Source organism: Sapajus apella, unplaced genomic scaffold (assembly GCF_009761245.1).
Source record: "Sapajus apella isolate SASKATOON/1434 unplaced genomic scaffold, GSC_monkey_1.0 scaffold74, whole genome shotgun sequence".
NCBI lineage: Eukaryota > Metazoa > Chordata > Mammalia > Primates > Cebidae > Sapajus > Sapajus apella.
In genome coordinates, this window is record NW_022437014.1 from 8396756 (window position 1) to 8417329 (window position 20574).

The window sequence follows — 20574 nt, forward strand, 5'->3', positions numbered from 1 at the left end:
GTAGCTGGGATTACAGGCGCGCGCCACCATGCCCAGCTGATTTTTTTGTATTTTTAGTAGAGACGGGGTTTCACCATGTTGACCAGGATGGTCTCGATCTCTTGACGTCGTGATCCACCCGCCTCGGCCTCCCAAAGTGCTGGGATTACAGGCTTGAGCCACCGCGCCCGGCTTCAGTGCTGATTTTTTATCAGTCAAGCCAAAATTATAAGTCAGATGGAGGAAAAATGCATGTGAGCAAATTTCTTTACTTCCTATGAACACACACTTCCATTACCACAGTCTAAAACATTCTGCCATCTTAGACATTCTAGTTCGTAAGGATTTCTAATTTAAGAGATCACTTGGTATTTAATTTTTATATTCACGATACAAATTGCTTTTAATTTATTCCCAGAAAATGCATTGGGAAATAATTATATTTTAATCTGAGATCATTTTATTAATATAAATTAATAAATCATTTAAATTTTTTACAGCCTGTCAGAGTTGTTCAATATAATATCAATACAGAAGAATTGTATTCCTACCTAAAGGAATTCATCCACATACTATATTTCAGGTAAGATACATTTTGTTTTCTAGCTTTTATGATTAGATAGATTTTCCTAATGCCATAGTGATAATTGGTTGTATTGCATCTGAGGCAAAAAAAAGAAATTGACTTCTGTTGCCATTTTTACAGGTTTATTTTCAATCTTTTAAAAAATATATTTGAAGACTAGAAAACTGGCAGACATGAGGAAATACTGAAAATGAAATGTTCGTTAATGAAATGAACTGAAAATTAAATTATTCTACATTCATACAGTGAAATACCATGCAGCTATTAAAAAAAGAGTTCTGTATCTGTATGTAGTAGTACAGAAAGGTGTGTTGGATATATTGATAAGTGAAATAAGCAAGTTAAAGAACCACATCTATGGAATGCGTATTTCTGTTAACGTATACCCCCATACATCTGCAGAATGAAAAAAATATACAAACTTCTATCAGTGGTAGTTCTGGGTAGTAGGAACATAGGGTTCTTGTACTTTGCAAGTTTTACATGTCATAATATTTGGAGCTTTGGGAGCATATATTACTGTTGTAACCTAAAAAAGAAAGAAATATCACCAGATACCATGGCTCACACCTGTAGTCCTAGCTTCTTGGAAGGCTGAGGTCTGGAGGATGACTTGAACCCAGGAGGCAGAGTTTGCAGTGAGGTTAGATTGTACCTCTGCACTCCAACTTGCAGAGGTACAATCTAACCTGGCTCTAGCAGAGCCAGATCCTGTCTCAAAACAAAACAAAACAAAACAAAACAAAACAACAACAAACTATGTCATGGCTCAAGTTGGTAATCATAATAGGCTATAATTTTAGGTTCCTGAGATAAATAAGTTAATGAAGTTCCTAGCACATTGCACGGTACGTGGTAAAAGGTCAGAAACGTTATCTTTCTGGGGTAATAAAATAAAGATGTCTTTTTGTGATAAAATGTCTTAAGGTAATACAGTTTCACTATTCTTAAATTGTATGACTTATCAAAATGAATAAAAACTTTTACTTATTTTTAAAACCAAAACTGTCACTTTTCAGGCATCTACTGGTGAATCCCAGAGACCGCCGAGTTGTGATTATCGAGTCGGTATTATGTCCTTCTCACTTCAGAGAGACACTCACTCGTGTTCTTTTCAAATATTTTGAGGTACCTGTCTTTACATCAAATAAGTAAATTGCTTTTGAAATAAAAAGAAAAGCAATAAAATTCTTACTAGTTTTTAGGGAATCTTTCTTCCCTTTTTTTTTGCTGGTAGTTACTCCAAACTTAAACTAAAAAAAGCCCTCATTTTTTTTTTTTTGTCTCATATTGTATATGGCACACAGTGTAATTGGGGAACCAGATGATAGATGCTTCTTCAAATTGTCCATTTATCGGCTGGGCTTGGTGGCTCACGAGGGTAATCCAGGCACTTTGGAGGCCAAGGTGGGCGGATCACCTGAGGTCGGGAGTTCAAGACCAGCATGACCAACATGGTGAAACCCCGTCTTTAAAAAAAGAAAAAATGCAAATTGTCCATTTATCTTCTTCCTTTGTGTGGTTATTTCATGCTTTAGTATGTCATCCAATACTTACATAATTGGAGATTTCTTTTCATTACTGTTTATTTATTTTAATATAGGTTTTTCTATTTGGGGACTTTTTTTTTCAGAATTAAAAGGTATATTCTGTGCTATGGACTTTGTGATATGTTTCTTCCAGATCTTTCTAGCTTCCATTGCTTAGTTACACTGTTCTGAATTAAGTCATTTTAGGCTTCAAGTTCGTTTAAAATGGAATAGTCAGTGTCTCCCTTAGAGTAAGTCAATAATGCCAGGAATGAGACTTACTTCATGGTACAAGTAATATTACCTGTAGCTTTGATTTTATGGGAGTCAGGATTATTTTATAACCAAGAATATGTTTTAACATTAATGTATTTCATAGTAAACCAGAATCTTTATTATTCAAATTTTGTTAAATCTCTGCTTTGAAATTTAGGTTTTTTATCAGCAAGAAAAAAATGGAAGATTATAAAGTTCAGTGTGTAAGAAAGTAAGCACATATAAATGTATTTTCATACTTCCTCTTGAATTCAAAACATACCTAATACCAAAAATCACAATGTCTTTATGAGTTAAAGGCACTTAATATTTCTAAGTTATGTTTTTTTAAAGCAGGTACAGGGAATCAGGTTGCATAGCTTTCCGTACTTACTGATGTTGTGAATCCAGGAATTTCATTTGCTGTAGGGAGAACATAAAGCAAAACAAGAAGTTGTATCAGCTGCCATCTGAATAAAGTGGAATATTCTTTATATTTATAATTAAGAGTTTGTGTTAATATCCTTATCTTCTATAAGACTAAATACCTGCTTTATCTATTTAGATAGTGGAAATACAGCCATTATTTTGTCTGCCATTTGATTATGATGGACTTTCATATTTTGATTGAATGTCTAGTATTTGGGATACTACCAGATCTGGCAAATTCTTACTGAAAAAAATTCCACACAGAGTCAACTACTTGTGTAATTTTGTCCTTCAGTTTAATTTTAACGATACTCATAGTTCAATTAGCCAGACATGGTGGCATGCGCCTATAGTCCCAGCTACTTAGAAGACTAAGGTGGGAGGATTGCCTGAGCCCAGGAGTTCGAGGCTGCAATGACCTGTGACTGCACCACTGGACTGCAGCCTGGGCAATGGAGCAAGACTTTGTCTCTAAGAAAAAAATAAAAATTTAAGTAAAAAAGAAAAAGTAAAAATAAATAGTTCATATTATAAACTTTGCAAATAAAGACGATGAAGAATTTTTTTCTACATTTTCATCTTAATGGTAAAGGCATCTCTTTATTTTTTTAATTTAACATCTTTCTCTAAATTTATGTTTCTAGACCTTTTTTTTTTTTTTTGAGATGGAGTCTCACTCTGTTGGCTGGGCTGGAGTGCAATGGCACGATCTTGGCTCACTACAATCTCCGATTCCCAGGGTCAAGCGATTTTTCTGCCTCAGACTCTCTAATAGCTGGAATTACAGGCAGATGTCATGACACCCAGCTAATTTTTGTATTTTTAGTAGAGACAGTGTTTTACCATGTTGGTCAGGCTGGTTTCGAACTCCTGACCTCAGGTGATCCACCTGCCTTGGTCTCCCAAAGTGCTGGGATTACAGGTGTGAGCCACTATGCCTGGCCTGTAGACCTCTTCTTTTATTCTTTTCAATTTTCCCTGCTGAAAGAGGACAAGGATAAAGAAAAATGCTTCATAATTGTCATTTTGGAATGAAACAGCTGAGCTGTTTTTATTACAGTGTATTTTGGAATTTACTCAATAAGAGTAAATATATAAATCAACAAACTAGTTTTTAATTACTCTCATAAAATGTTTGAATAGGTATCACCATATAAATTAATGCAATGTTCCTTTGAATTTTTTCAAATATACTTGAATATAAGGCAAATACCTTGAAATAATGACACTCATTCTGATTTTGTTGTTGTTTTAATTTTGTTATTTTCTAGGTTCCATCTGTATTGCTTGCTCCAAGTCATCTAATGGCTCTTCTGACGCTTGGAATTAATTCTGCCATGGTCCTAGATTGTGGATATAGGGAAAGCCTGGTGTTACCCATATCTTTTTGTCAGCCAGCCAACTTTGCAGTCTTTAACTAAAATAATTAGGCTAATTACAAATGATTGGTATTATACTGAACTATTAGGTTACTATGTACAAATATGAATCCTGTGGAAAAAGTTCACAGGATTGTAAGACTTAAGGTTACTTTTTGTAGAAGTTACCGCTGTCATTTGGTCCCAGGATATATTCCAGGAGCATACATCATGAATATTACGTTCAGTTTTTAAAAGAAAAATCAGCGAATTAGGATGTGTCAAAGAAGTTGACTAGGATAGTCAAGTTCTAAGAAAAAAAGTCAGAGTAATTGGAGAAACTGAAATGAGAATGTTCAATCCAGAAAAATTTTAAAACTTAATAGCAACATGAAATCAGTGTTCAAATAGCTGAAAAGCTCACTATAGAAAAATGAATTCATTTTTACTTTTATTTTTATTTTTAATCTCCAGAGGCTATCATGAAGGCACTATGCCTTAGTGTTTATGAGGTTGGATCTTAGAATCAAATACACAATAAGTCCAGATCTCAGCTATACTTCTTACTACGTGGTCAAGTAGCTTAATCTCTTTGGGCCTCAGTTTCTTTATAAATTGGGGATTATAATATTTCCATCTCATGGGAGAGTTGTGTTAGTTGAGTGAGGTAATATATGTAAAGTGTTTAGCATAGGATTTGGCAGATAGTAATTTGCTCAGTACATGCTGTGGTTTTTATATCGTTGACCATAGGTAAGAACTTACTAATAATAACTTGCTAATAATAATAACCGTAACCCTAACCCTAGTCCTAGTATAAACTTAGTAATAATTCAAGCTGTCCCAAAGTAGAATTACTGACTATATAAACTAGTATTTATATAAAATACTAGGGTTATTTTATTTTATAAAATAAACATTTATTTTCATTATAAATATTTAAGCAGAGTATAGGTAAGTGAAATTGTCCTAATGGACATTGCTTCATTGAAAAGGATGTTGACATGCATAAATGTGAGACTTGCAATTTTGAGACCTACATGTATATTTATTAGAAAAAATATTCATGGAAGAATCATTAACTCCTAAGGAATTTAATCAAGCAGTAGTGTTTTTGAGTGTAAAGTACTTTGTGTTTAATTCTTAAAACAACTGAGCAACGTAAGTATTATTATTCTCATTATATAAATGAGAATGTTGAGAGTTAGGTTGACCCCTCTTCATATAAACATGTAGCCAGAATATAACCCATGTTTGTTTCCAAAGCTGATGCTCTTACCAATATACTTAGCAAACCCACAGTAAATATTATTTACTTTCCTCTCAGCTCTGTCCTGTAGAAATATAATGTGGGCCATGTATGTAAAAATTTAAAGTGTTCTAGGCTGGGCACCGTGGCTCACACATGTAATCCTAAGACCTTGGGAGGCTGAGGTGGGAGGATCACTTGAGTCCAGGAGTTCGAGACCAGCCCGGCCAACTTGACAAAACCCCATCTCTACTAAAAATACAAAAATTAGCCAGGTGTGGTGGCACATGCCTGTAATCCTGACTACTTTAGAAGGCTGAGGCACAAGAATCACTTGAACCTGGGAGCTGGAGGTTGCACTGAGCCAGGATTGCACCACTGCATTCCAGCCTGGGCTATAGAGTGAGACCCTTTTCCAAGTAAATAAATAAATAAAAGTTTTCTAAGAGCCACATTTTAAAAGACACAAGAAAAGATTAAATTAATAGTATATTTAACCCACTGTATTCAAAATATTCCATTATTTAATCCATACAAAATTATTATGAAGTATTTTAGTGGATTTTTTATTCTATTAAAACCTTCTAAATTTGGTATGTAGTTTAGTCTTACAGCACATCTCAATTCAGACTTAAACGTATTTCAAGTGTTCAGTAGCTACACAGGGCTAGCGGCTACTTTATCAGATGCCCCAGCCCTATCTGATGAATTGTGTGTGGTCATGTGCATATGTGTATTTTTATTCTGTTTTCTTTGATGAAGAATATGAAAAAAAAAACTTACTCTTTGATTTTTCTGTAACTTTGTTAAAATAACAAATAAAAATTTGTCACCAAAGCATATTTAGAACAATACTGCAGAAGGTGAGGAAAAAACCATCTCCTAAAATAGTAATATCCTTGACTACTGTATAGATATATGAAGGAATCCCAGTTCTAAATTGTTGGGGAGCACTACCCCTAGGAGGAAAAGCTCTTCACAAGTAAGTTTCTTAGAATTTAGCATACTCTTTTTAACTTGTACCACAAAAACAGTTGCTAATTTGTTTGTTGATCAGTGATCAATGGAGGGCTTGTGATATGTACAGTGAATTTTATCCATTCCCTTATCTTTTAGCTTTGAGTACATTCATCTTTTAAGAGGAAACCATTTTTGGCTGGGCATGGTGGCTTATGCCTATAATCCCAATACTTTGGGAGGCCAAGGCGGGCAGAACACAAGGTCAGGAGTTCAACACCAGCCTGGCCAACATGGTGAAACCCCGTCTCTACTAAAAATATAAAAATTAGCTGAGCGTGGTGGCAGACATCTGTAATCCCAGCTACTCGGGAGGCTGAGGCAGGAGAAACGCTTGAACCTGGGAGGTGGAGTTTGCAGTGAGCTGAGATCGTGCCATTGCACTCTAGCCTGGGCAACAAGAGCAAAACTCCATCTTAAAATAAATAAATAATTAACTTTTTTTATTTTTGTGGGTACATAGTAGGTGTATATATTTATGTAGTACATGAGATGTTTTGATACAGGCATGCAATGAGAAATAAGCACATCGTGGAGAATGGGATATCTGTCTCCTCGAACATTTATCCTTTGATTTACAAACAATCTAGTTACACTCTTTACATTATTTTAAAATGTACAATTATTATTGTCAATAGTCGCCCTGTTATGTTATCAAATAATAGGTCTTATTGTTTCTATTTTTTTGTACCCATTCATCATCCTCTCCTCCCTTTTATCCCTCCATTATCCTCCTGAGCCTCTGGTAGCCATCCTTCTACTCTCTATGTCCATGAGTTCCATTTTTTGATATTTAGACCCCACAAATAAGTGAGAACATGTAATATTTGTCTTTCTGTACCTGGCTTATTTCACTTAACATAATGATCTCCACTTCCATCAGTATTGTTGCAGATGACTGGATTGTTTTTTTTTAATTGCTGAATAGTACTCCATTTTGTTTATGTACCATGGTTTTTTTTTTTTTGAGATGAAGTCTTGCTGTGTCACCCAGGCCGGAGTGCAATGGCGGAGTCTTGGCTCACTGCATGCTTTGCCTCCTGGCTTCAAGTAATTCTCTACCTCAGTGTCCTGAATACCTGGAATTACAGGCACTTGCCACCATGCCTGGCTAATTTTTTTGTGTTTTTAGTAGAGATGGGGTTTCACCATCTTGGCCAGGCTGGTCTTGAACTCTTGACCTCGTGATCCACCCGCCTCTGCCTCCCAAAGTGCTGGGGTTACAAGCATGAACCACCATGCCCAGCCTTTTTTTGTTTGTTTGTTTTTACTTTTTTTTTTTTTTTTAATTAAGCTCAGAGGTACAAGTGCAGGTTTATTACATACGTAAACTTATGTCAAAGACTTTTTTTTTTTTTTAAATTTAGATGGAGTCTCACTCTGTTGCCCAAACTGGAGTGCAGTTGCACGATCTTGGCTTCACTGCAACCTCCACTTCCAGGGTTCAAGCAATTCTCCTACCTCAGCCTCCCGAGTAGCTGGGTTACAGGCGCATGCCACCAAGCCTGGCTAATTTTTGTATGTTTAGTAGAGACAGGGTTTCACCATGTTGGCCAGGCTTTTCTCTAGCTCCTGACTTCAGGTGATCGGCCCACCTCAGCTTCCCAGAGTGCTAGGATTATAGGCATGAGCCACCGTGCCCAGTGGGAAGACCGTTTTTATTTAAATCATAATAATTGGGCCGGGTGTGGTGGTAGGCACCTGTAATCCCAGCTACTCGGGAGGCTGAGGCAGGAGAATCGCTTGAATCCAGGAGGTAGAGGTTGCAGTGAACTGAGATTGCGCCATTGCACTCCAGCCTGGGCGACAGAGTAAGACTCTGTCTCAAAATAATAATAATAATGATAATTAATCTATTCTGAATAAGGATATCAGTTACAATGTTTTAATTCCAGTAACTTTTTGTTTTAATTTCAGAGAGTTGGAAACTCAACTGTTAGAACAATGTACTGTTGACACAAGTGCTGCTAAAGAACAGAGCCTTCCCTCAGTGATGGGTAAATTCATTTTAAGTTGTTTAGGAGTGGTTTATACTCTCTTTTTATTTCTTCAACTTATATTTTAGTCTTTGCCCCATTGCATGGTTATTCTCTTTTCTCCCCATGCCACTCTCATGGCACTACTTCAACTATAAGCTCACCATTGAACTTTTAATCACCAAATTCAACAGCTTGATTTTAGTCAGCTTTTCTAGAACCATTGACATTGTGGATCATCATGTACTTTTGATATGCTTTATTCTCCTTGGCTTTCAGGATTCTTTTCCTTAGTAGTGATCTGTTACTTCTTCAAATATTCCTCTGGCTTCCTCTGCTCTTGCTTGCTCTACTGATACTCCACTAGGGACCTAGTGTTGGTTCCTTCTTTTTCTCTACTGGCTTTCTAAATGTGATCTCATCTACTCCCATGACTTCTACGTCTGCATGCTATTGATTCTCAAATGTGTCACTGGCCCTGATCCTCCTTCTGAACTTGATATTCATATTCCCAACTGATTATTAGAGATTATGCATGTCTCTAGGCACCCCAAACTTAAGATTTCCAAAAGTGAACACCTTATGTCTTTCCTCAAATACATTTCAATGATAAGATAAAGATAATAACATCTTCCTTGTCTCCCATTTTACAAAACTGGGAGTTATCATAGCCTTTCAATTCTTCCTCAGAAATCTCTTTCAGATCTCATTTTTCTCTCTTTTTTTTTTTTTAACCTTCTACATCGCTGAACACCTGACAGCAAAGACATTGTTTTAATCTAGGCCCTCATTTCTTGCTTGGATTACTACAGAAATCTACTCTCTGGATGCATTCAGTCTGTTTCACACCATTGCCAGGAATAACTTTGCACAAAATATTTTTATTTTTTTGAGACAGGATCTCACTCTGTTGCCCAGACTGGAAGGCAGTAGTGTGATCTTGGCTTACTAGTCTTCACCTCCTGGGCTCAAGCCATCCTCCAAACTCAGCTTCCTCAGTAGCTGGGACTACAGGCATGAGTCGCCACACCCAGCTAATGTTTTCTTTTTTGGTATTTTTTGTAGAATGGGATTTCGCCGTGTCACCCAGGCTGGTCTCAAACTCCTGAGCTCAAGCAGTCTACCAGCCCCGCCTCCCAAAATGCTGGGATTATAGCCTGAGCCACCCTGGTTGGCCAGTTTTTCACAAAATAAATATAACTACATTGCTCTTTTGCTTGAGAATTTTTGTAAGCTCCTACAAGTTAAAATCCAAGTTAACTATTTGATATAAATGTTTCTTCAAAATCTGACTTTGCTCTACCTCTTATCCTTGGATCACTAAACTTTATCCTTTGCTCCTTATTAAAGCTACAGTAAATTTCTTATAGTTGTCAATGGACTGTGAGTCCTAGCACAGCTCTTTACCTTAATTTATCCTATTTATTTCCCTGGGATGTTTTTCTTTGCCTAGTTGGGTTTTTGATCCCTCTGGATGACTCAGCTGGAATGTCATCTAAGGATGAAGCCTTCCTCATCTTCCCTAAGCAGAATAAATTGTTCCTCTCTGTTAAGCCCTTGGCAGTAATTTATCCTAGCACATATGACACATTCTTATTTGCCTGTTAATTTGCCTGTTTCCCCAGGAGACTTTGAGGATCCCTGTCTTATTTATTTTTCAATCTGTAGCACCTAGTATAGTGCTGGGGCATTGAATATATGTTGGAAAGGCAGGTTTTCAGGACACTTAGACTTGCTTATGTTTTCCTGTTGTTCCTTATTGGTAGGTAAGATAATAGCATTTTTCATTCTGTAGATCCAATTGTAGCTCTCAAGTTCCAGATTACATTGTTATGTGTTAGCATATTCTGGTGACAGGTAATTTATAAAAGGTCTTCAAATATAATAAATTCAGTATAGCATCCTAAGATGTTCTTTGTAAAGGCCTTTAAACCCAATATACTTCCATAAAATTATAAACAGCACATTCTTGGATATTCCTTTTCTAGCCAACCTTCTTGGACTGATTCTGAGTTTTCCCTTTAATACACCTCACAATCTGAGTCTGTGAAAGCATGCAGTCCTATAAAATTGTGGAATCAAATCATATCAATATTTGCTGAAGCAATAGGATCAGAAATGTAAACACAGCCAGGCGTGGTGGCACACACCTGCAGTCCCAGCACTCTGGGAGGCCAAGGCAGGTGGCTCACGAGGTTAGGAGATTGAGACCATCCTGGCCTACATGGTAAAACTCCATCTCTACCAAAAATACAAAAATTAGCCAGGCATGGTGGCGTGCGCCTGTAATCCCAGCCACTTGGGAAGCTGAGGCAGGAGGTGGAGCCCACGAGGTGGAGGTTGCAGTGAGCCAAGATCGAGCCATTACACTCCAGCCTGGGCGACAGAGGGAGACTCCATCTTAAAAAAAAAAAAAAAATGCAAACACATTTAAAATGTCTCTTTTCCTTCCAGGTTCTTAACAAAGATTACATGCAAGTCTAAGATATACTTGAGTATCCTAAGTGAATTTTGAATGAGTCTCTTTCATTTACTATTTAGAACTTAGTTGAAAAAAGAATTGGCCAGGCTCGGTGGTTCATGCCTGTAATCCTAGCACTTTGGGATGCCGAGGTTGGTGGATCACCAGAGGTCAGGAGTTTGAGACTAGCTTGGCCAATGTGGTGAAACCCTGTCTCTACTAAAAATGCCAGAAATTAGTTGGACAGCGTGGTGGTGGGCGCCTGTAATCCCAGTTACTCGGGAGGCTGAGGTAGGAGAATTGCTAGAACCCAGGAGACAGAGGTTGCAGTGAGCTGAGATCATGCCACTGCACTCCAGCCTCGGTGACAGAGCAAGACTTCGTCTTAAAAAAAAAAAAAAGTAACTCAAAAAGGCTAAGCTAGGTACACTGAGTGGAAAAATGTACAGTTTATATACTAACATGTTATGTTTCTTACTCTTCTAACTGAAATTTAAATGATTTTTTAGACCCAGAGTAAGTGAGTGCCTCTTGTTTCTATTCTAGTTTTTTGTTTTGTTTTATTTTTGAGATGGAGTCTTACTCTGTCTCCCAGGCTGGAGTCCTGTGGCATGATCTTGGCTCACCTCCACCTCCTGGGTTCAAGCAATTCTTCTGCCTCAGCCTCCTAAGTAGCTGGGATTACAGGTGCACACCACCATGCCTGGCTAATTTCGTATTTTTAGTAGAGACGGGGTTTCTCCATGTTGGTCAGGCTGGTCTCGAACTCCTGATCTCAGGTGATCTGCCTACCTCAGCCTCCCAAGGTGCTGGGATTACAGGCGTGAGCCACGGCACCCGGCCCCAAGGTTAAAAATTCTTAGTTTAGAGGCTGGGCGCAGTGGCTAACATCTGTAAGCCCAGCACTTTGGGAGGCTGAGGTGGGTGGATCATGAGGTTGGGAGTTCAAGACCAGCCTGGCCAACATAGTGAAACGCTGTCTAGTAAAAATTAGCCGGGTGTGGTGGCAGGTGCCTATAATCCCACCTACTCCAGAAGCTAAGGCAGGAGAATCACTTGAACCCGGGAGGTGGAGGTTGCAGTGAGCCAAGATCGCATCACTGCACTCCAGCAAGGGCAACAGGGCAAGACTCTGTCTCAAAAAAAAAAAACAAAAATTCTTGGTTTAGAAGACTTTAGATTAGAAAATTTTGTTTCTGAGACAGATTTTTGGCAACAAAATTATATAACAATGGTAACATATCCAAACATTCACTTTCCAAGGGCTCCCTATATTGAATGGAGATAGATACGCTTGGTATCCTTACGAGAACTTTGAGTGAGCCTCTTTCATTTAGTATTTAGAACATAATTCAAAAAAGAATGAATAGGTACTTTCTCACTCATTTTTTAAATGTCACCTTTACCTTGAAGAACAAAATTAAAAGACTGTTTTTTTAAAAATATGTATTTGGTTAGCACATTACTGACAACTATTTATTATCACAGGAAAGATAAACTTGAAACTTCGTTTTTTGCTTCAGTTTCCATGCTTTGTCTTGGCTTTGAATGATGGTATTTCTTCCCTTAAAGCAAACTTAATTTTTTTGTTAGACTTTGAGAAAACATAATAGTTGTGTTTTTAAATTTTTTTCTGAATTGAAAAATAGAAATGTGAAGGCAATTTAATAGACTGTTTTTAATTGTTAATAAAGTTTTATAATTCCGAATATTTATTTTAGGTTCAGTTCCAGAAGGTATCTTAGAGGACATTAAAGGTAAACTAAGTTCTCATTTTTGTTCTTTTCATCCTTAAGTGTTATTTTGGAGGGCATATGCTTCTAAACATTTACAAAGATAGAAAATATCTTCATAATATAATATCCTAAAAGTATTTAATATTTAGGCTCTGGGATACTCTAAGTAAAAATTTCGATTTCTTTTTTCACACTTAGGGAAGCTGTGGCTTAGTCATGATGTGTTCCTGAAGCAGCTTCTCAATTGTATACAGAGTATACAGGGTTACCAGGGAACTAGTAGTTTGCACAGTGTGAAAGAACAGTTAAATTGCTTAAGAAAGCCACTGGTTTGATATAGTATAGTCTTTAAATATTTTTATTAAAAAATTCTGGAATTGTGACCAAAGTACTACACAGTACATTGGATTCACCTAAGTGAGATTTATTGCTTCTACTTTGCTAGAGTGAATTTTATGATAATGTTCAAATTGGTTTTCTGGTATTTTTATTCACTAAAAGAAAATACATTTAAAATATAATCTTCAATACTTGGCATGTCATTAATGTTAACAATTTAGGATGTTTAATAGATAGACAGTAATGGATTTTAGAGTTAAATGAGACCTGGAGATAATCTAATACAGTTGGGGCTCTGAAATGTTAAATTATTTGTTCAGTGTCACACAGTAGGTAGGGTTAGAGCTAGGACTACAAAATAGATCTTGCTTTCCATTATATTACCTTATATCTTTTATGTGTTTTAATTACCTAAAATCTTTCCAATTGTTATAAAATTTCAAGCATTTGTAATGCTTAATACAGTAGCTCAAATAATACAGAAATATCTCAGGTAAAATGGTTTTCTTTCCATTTCTATCCTCCATCATATAACAATTGTTGACCATGTGGAGTGTTAACTTTTCATATGACCTCTAACCTGTGAAAATATGTTTAACTCTTCCATTAGGGAGACATCACATCAGATTGGCAAAAATTTGAAAGATACCTGGTATTAGTGAGATTGTAGGAAAATGAATGTTTATTGCTATTAGTAAGCATTGCCAACTAACCTTTTTGGAAAGCAATCTGGCATATTTATTAAAATTTAAAGGGTGCATCCCATCTAAAAAGGGAATATTGCATGAAGATTGGTAACTTCATTATGAGGAATGTCATGTAGCTGTTGAAGAGCTAGAGTATTGATTTGGAAGACAGTCTGTAATGTTAAGGAAGAAAGCATATTGCTGAAGATACATACAGTGGAAACCCTTTCTGATAAAAAACAAATACGGAGGCTGGGTGTGGTGGCTTGCCCCTGTAATCCTGGCATTTTGGAAGGCCAAAGTAGGTGAATCACTTGAGCCCAGGAGTACAAGACCAGCCTGGACAACGTGGCAAAACCCTGTCTCTACAAAAAATACAAAAATTAGCCAGATGTGGTGGTACAGACCTATAGTCCCAACTGTTTAAAGGGGTTGAGGTGGGAGGATCACTTGAGCCCGGGTTCTCCCAGTGGAGGCCTCAGTGAGCTGAGATCGGACCACTGCACTCTAGCCTGGGTGACAAAGCAAGACTGTGTCTCAAAAGAAAACAAAAACGAAAACTATTATGAAGCATACACACTTTGATTGTATTGTGTCATCTTGAACCCCGGAGGCAGAGGTTGCAGTAAACCAAGATCTCGCCATTGCACTCCAGCCTGGGTGACAGAGCGAGACTCTGTAAATAAATAAATAAATCTACAAAAAATTAGCCAGGCATGGTGGTGCACCACCTGTAGTCCCAGCTACTTGGGAGGCTGAGGTAGGAGAATCACTCGAATCTGGGAGGTGGAGGTTACAAGGTTGCGCCACTGCACTCCATCCTTTGTGAGGGAGTCTTGACTCCATCTCAAATTAAAAAAAAAAAAGATCTCAAGGCTAGGTATTTGCTTAAATAGTCAGAAGAACTTGAATAAAATATAAAACATATAAGTAGCTTTAGCGCCTAGCTCAGTCTAGCATAGTAACATTATGAATTCTCAACACGTGTTTTGAATTAGTGAATGAAATTCACTACGTAATGTATTTTGAAAAGAATTGTATATAATAGATGTATATCATATATCTGTGCATTATATCATATTATACATATTTCTTTTCATAATATATATAGCTAACATGCTTTACAAGTAATACAACCAAGTTGTCAGATTTCTTGCATTTAACATCAACTTTGTCTCTACTTTGAAGAAAGTATTTATTCCTTAACTATCTCAAAATACTTTTAAGCAACTTATAAAAGGTACTTTGCAACAAAAGAATTTTTTAAAGTTTTCAAAATGCAAAAAATAAAGTGATATAGTAGAAAGAAACTAGTAGTGTTGGGGTATGCTAACGAGGAACAATCATGACAAAAAGCCCAAAACTAAGGAGTGTCACATTGCAACTAAAAGCAAAATTTGGCATTGTACCAGCCAGGTGCGGTAGCCCACGCATGTAATCCCAGCACTTTGGGAAGCCAAAATAGGTGGATCACTTGAGGTCACAAGTTCAAGACCAACCCAGTCAACATGGCAAAACCCCATCTCTACTAAAAATACAAAAATTAGCCAGGTATGGTGGCGAACGCCTGTAATCCCAGCTACTTGGGTGGCTGAGGTACGAGAATCGCATGAACCCGGGAAGCAGAAGTTACAGTGAGCTGAGATTGTGCCACTACACATCAGCCTGGGCGACAGAGTAAGACTCTGTCAAAAAAAAAAAAAAAAAATGGCATTGTGTTCTGACCAACCAAGATTTTTATTAATTTTATTTCTCTTTTTTCCAATTTATTTTTGGTTACATCTTTAAAAAGAATCAGAGCGATGAGGAGAAAGAAAATCTGGTTAAAGAAATATGCTATTCAGTAAGAATAGCTACATTTTTATGATGCTAACATTAATTTTTATTGTAGTTCTCCTTATACAAGAAATATAAAACAACAATTTCCTCATAGGTTTTTTTTAAAATGAGGTTTTATACAAGATGAATGTACAACATGTCTTATGATACCTCAGTCAATGAAAACTTTCTTTTTATGAATAAATTATTGTTAGCTAGCTAAAGATGGGAATAGAGTTTATAAAATCCAAAGGAATAGATGATTAGCATGTTTACTTGAATAGAATTGTTTTAACTGGGTTGTAGGTTCACTCTGTTCAATTATAATCAACTAGCCATAACAAGGTCTCCTTTTCTTTCTTTAAGTGCGTACTTGCTTTGTAAGTGATCTGAAGCGAGGACTAAAAATCCAAGCAGCTAAATTTAATATTGATGGGAATAATGAGGTAAGTTAAAAAATAATGCAACTTTTTGCAAAGGTTACAACATGTGTGGACTTACGTTTATGATATTTATATTTCAGCGTCCCTCACCACCCCCAAATATTGACTATCCATTAGATGGAGAGAAGATTTTACATGTCCTTGGATCAATCAGGTTAGATATTAATTTTTATGGACAAAGTAGTAAACTAAAATAAACTTTTGGCTTTTAAAGATATTTGTATGAGCCTTTATTTCACCATTGCCAATCTAACAGTTAAGTTTTGTTAAGCCTCATTATTCATAATTCATTTTATTCAGCTTTTTTTTTGAGACAGGTCTCACTCTGTTGCCCAGGCTGGAGTGCAGTGGCACCATCTCGGGTCACTGTAATCTCCGTCTCCTGGGTTGAAGCAATTTTTCTGCCTCAGCCTCCCAAGTAGCTGGGATTACTGGTGCCTGCCACCACGGCTGGCTAATTTTTGTATTTTTTTAGTAGAGGCGAGGTTTCACCATGTTGGCCAAGCTGGTCTCAAACTCCTGACCTGGGGTGATCTGCCTGCCTCGGCCTCCAAAACTGTTGAGATTACAGGCCTGAGCCACCGTACCCAGCCTATTCAGCTTTTTGATTTTTTTTTTAAAAATTCTCTCCTATTTGAGAATTTTTCGTAATTGAGAATTATTTCAGTTAATGAAACTAAGCATTCTTTGAAGTGGAGCAGGAAGTGTGATACTTTAAAACAGGGATTAGCAAAATATTTCAGTAAAGGACCAGATAGTAAACAGCTCAGGCTTTATGGTTCCATATGATCTCTGTTGCAACCACTCAACTCTACAGTTGGAATACAAAATTAGCCATAGATAATATGTAAATGAGTGAGCATGACTGTGTTCCAGTAAAACTTTATTTGCAAAAACAGGTGGTGGCTGGATATTATTCTCAGGCCATGGTTTGCTGACTCCTGCTTTAAAACTTTTTCTTTTTTTTTTCTGAGACGGAGTTTCACTCTTGTTACCCAGGCTGGAGTGCAATGGCGCGATCTCGGCTCACCGCAACCTCCGCCTCCTGGGTTCAGGCAATTCTCCTGCCTCAGCCTCCCAAGTACCTGGGATTACAGGCACACGCCACCATGCCTGGCTAATGTTTTGTATTTTTAGTAGAGATGGGGTTGCACCATGTTGACCAGGATGGTCTCGATCTCTTGACCTCGTGATCCACCCGCCTTGGCCTCCCAAAGTGCTGGGATTACAGGCTTGAGCCACCGCGCCCAGCTAAAACTTTTTCTCAGAAAGAATGCATTATTCCATATAGACTCAGTCTTTATGAGTCAGTAATTGACTTTTATGATTCATTTGATTATTCTGATGACCCAATATAAGTTGTTGTTAAAGACTTACATAATCATATTAGTAATGACATTTGTTTATAACCCAACTTTATAAAATTTATATTATAAAAATTTCCTTGTAAAATATAAGGTCAGAAGAAGCACACAAATAATTATTGTGTAACATATTGAACATCCTATTAGGTTTTGAGTTAATGTAGAGATTGAAGTATTAAAAGAATGAACATAAATATACAGAAGTTAAAGACAACGGTAGGACAAGGTAGCAAAAGAGTCAGAATGTAGTACTTTTTGCTAGCTATTTTTATATCATTTTAATTTCTCATTTAAGTTGTATTTATTAAGTTATTTTTAAAAATTTTCTCCTGCTTGTTTATTGGATCACAGTATAAGAGAAGAATATAACTATTTAAGGAACTACAGAGGCCAAGCATGATAATTCACACTTGTAATCCCAGCACTTTGGGAGGCGGAGGTGGGAGGGTATCTTGAGCCCAAAAGTTCAGGACCAGCCTGGTCAACATATTGAGACCCTGTCTCTACAAAAAAAAAAAAAAAAAAAAAAAAACTTTTTTTTTTTTTTTTTTTTTTTAACGTAGCCAGGTATGGTGGTACACACCTGTAGTCCTAGCTCTTCAGGGAGCTGAGTTGGGAGGATTACTTGAGCCCAGGAGTTTGAGGTTACAGTGATCTATGATTATGCCGCTGTACTTCAGCCTGGGCAACAGAGTGAGACCCCCATCTCTTTTCTTTTTTTTATTAAAAAAATTTTTTTGTAGAGATGGAGTCTCACTCTGTTGCCCAGTTGATCTCAAACTCCACTCAAGCAGTCCTCCCGCCTTGCCCTCCCAAAGTGTTGGGATTACAGGCATGAGCCACCGTGACCAACTCCCCATCTCTATTTTCTTTAACAAAAAAAAAGGAAATTCAATGAACGTGAAATTTTTGCTTCCAAAATAATAGGAAAATGTATTGTGAATAAAGGAAACCACTATGTCCTATATTCCAAACTCAACTAATTTAGGTTTGCTAACATGTTTTTTCTACCAAAAGATCTAGTTCCATTGAACCCTTCTAATTAGACACAGTAGTTGATTGGTAAATCAAGAGTAGGGCTGTTTAAAATAAAGGGCCGGCCAGGTGAAGTGGTTCATGCCTGTAGTCCCAGCACTTTGGGAGGCCAAGGCGGTTGGATCACCTGAGGTCAAGAGTTCGAGACCAGCCTGACCAACATAGAGAAACTCTGTCTCTACTAAAAATACAAAATTAGCCGGGTGTAGTGGCCCATGCCTGTAATCCCAGCTACTCAGGAGGCTGAGGCAGGAGAATTGCTTGAACCTGGGAGGTAGAGGTTGCATTGAGCCTAGATCGAGCCATTGCATTCCAGCCTGGGTAACAAGAGCAGAACTCCATCTCAAAAATAAATAGGGACCATTATAAAAAGAATATACTAAACATTTTATTTTAACTTAAAAGTTGTGTATATTTATAACTTTTTTCTAAGACCTTTTCTTTGAGGCTAAGTCTGCTTATAGAGTTCTGAGTTAAAATTATATAAACCCGTAATTCATAATTTATGATTTCCAGCTTTTTTTTTTAATAGGTACAGTGAGAACTTAAAGTTACTAGGAATGAGTTTTGGTACAGAATCCATCTAGTTGACCAGGCATGTTGGCTCATGCCTGTAATCCCAGCACTTTGGAAAATCAAGGCGGGCAGATCAGTTGAGGTCAGGAGTTCAAGACCAGCCTGGCCAGCATGGTGAATCCCCATCTCTACTAGAAATAATAATTTAAAAAAACAGAATCCACCTAGTTATTTTCTTCTAGACTTTAACATTTGTGTCACCTATGTTACAAATATTTTTAATAATTACCTTGTCTTTCCAAATAATATTGTTAAGTTATAATAATAATTGTTAAGTTATGTAATTTTAATATCAAGTCAGCTGACAAAAGATTCAGAACAAGAAAAGTGACTCTTTGTAAGCATGCAACTTAACTAGTGGAGGAAGTCTGCAAGGCATAGTGGCAAGCGGCTGACCAGCAATGCCTATTCAGCATACTGCAGGCCTGAGTTAGTATACTTTAGGGGTGAAGTGAAAAGAATTAGCTAGTAGATTGAGTCTCATGAAGAGAATTTTGGTTTTGAAAAGGATTTTTTAAAGCTTCAAAATAGTTATGCATAATATCCCAATTTTATAAAAAACAGAGTTTATACCTGCATATGTATAGTTAATTTTGTATTGCGTTGGTTAGGATTTGGTTTGGTCACAGTTATACAAACCTGAACATAGTGGCTTCAACAAGTTACAAGTTTACCTCTTGTTTAAAAGAAGTCCAAGGTTGTGTGTGGGGGCTCACGCCTATAATCCCAGCACTTAGGGATGCCAATGCTGTTGTATCGCTTGAGCCCAGATGCAGTGGTTACAGTGAGCCAAGATTGTACCATTGCACTCCAGCTCGAGCAACAGGCGAAGACTCTATTTCAGAAAGTTAAAAATTAAAAGAAGTTCAGAGGTAGATCATCCAGGGATGATATTATCATCTCATATTAGAGACCCAAACATTTTTCCATCTATCATCTCTGGGATGTAGCCCTTGACCTTGAGGTCAAGGATGGCTGTTCGAGTTGTAGCTACCATGTCTTTGTTTCAAGCAAGTAGTGCTAAGAAGGGAAAAGAAGGGAAAGAAGAAAGTGCTTAACTCTTAATTAAAAGTCCAACATAGGCCGGGTTTGGTGGCTCATGCCTGTAATCCGAACAGTTTGGGTGGTTGAGACAGGCCAGGAGTTTGAGACCAGCCTGGCCAACATGGCAAAACCGTGTCTCTACTGAAAATATACAAAAAATTAGCTGGGTATAGGCCGGGCGCGGTGGCTCAAGCCTGTAATCCCAGCACTTTGGGAGGCCGAGACGGGTGGATCACGAGGTCAAGAGATCGAGACCATCCTGGTCAACATGGTGAAACCCCGTCTCTACTAAAAATACAAAAAATCAGCTGGGCATGGTGGCGTGTGCCTGTAATCCCAGCTACTCAGGAGGCTGAGGCAGGAGAATTGCCTGAACCCAGGAGGCGGAGGTTGCGGTGAGCCGAGATCGTGCCATTGCACTCCAGCCTGGGTAACAAGAGCGAAACCCCGCCTCCAAAAAAAAAAAAAAAAAAAAAAAAAAATTAGCTGGGTATGGTTGCGCAGACCTGTAATCCCAGCTACTTGGGAGCCTGAGACATGAGAATCGCTTGAACCTGGGAAGCTGATCTAGATCAAGCCACTGCACAGAGTGAGAATCTTGTCTCAAAAGGAAAAAAAAAAAAGTCCCACCTATTACTTCTGTCTCGATCTCATTGTCTGATATGTAACTACATCTAGTTGCAGGAGAAACTGG

The 20574-nt window shown here is 37.5% G+C and overlaps 1 protein-coding gene across 2 annotated transcripts in view; it reads left to right on the forward strand.

Annotated features, from left to right (window-relative positions):
• Positions 1–20574, forward strand: part of ACTR10 (actin related protein 10) — a 31501-nt gene that overhangs the window by 6039 nt on the left and 4888 nt on the right. For both annotated transcript variants that reach the window (XM_032251187.1, XM_032251188.1), the window contains exons 3-10: positions 480–562; positions 1585–1693; positions 4050–4157; positions 6300–6367; positions 8320–8399; positions 12561–12596; positions 15785–15864; positions 15942–16015. In XM_032251187.1, the coding sequence (XP_032107078.1) occupies positions 480–562; positions 1585–1693; positions 4050–4157; positions 6300–6367; positions 8320–8399; positions 12561–12596; positions 15785–15864; positions 15942–16015 (638 nt within the window). The remainder of the gene's footprint in view (positions 1–479; positions 563–1584; positions 1694–4049; positions 4158–6299; positions 6368–8319; positions 8400–12560; positions 12597–15784; positions 15865–15941; positions 16016–20574) is intronic.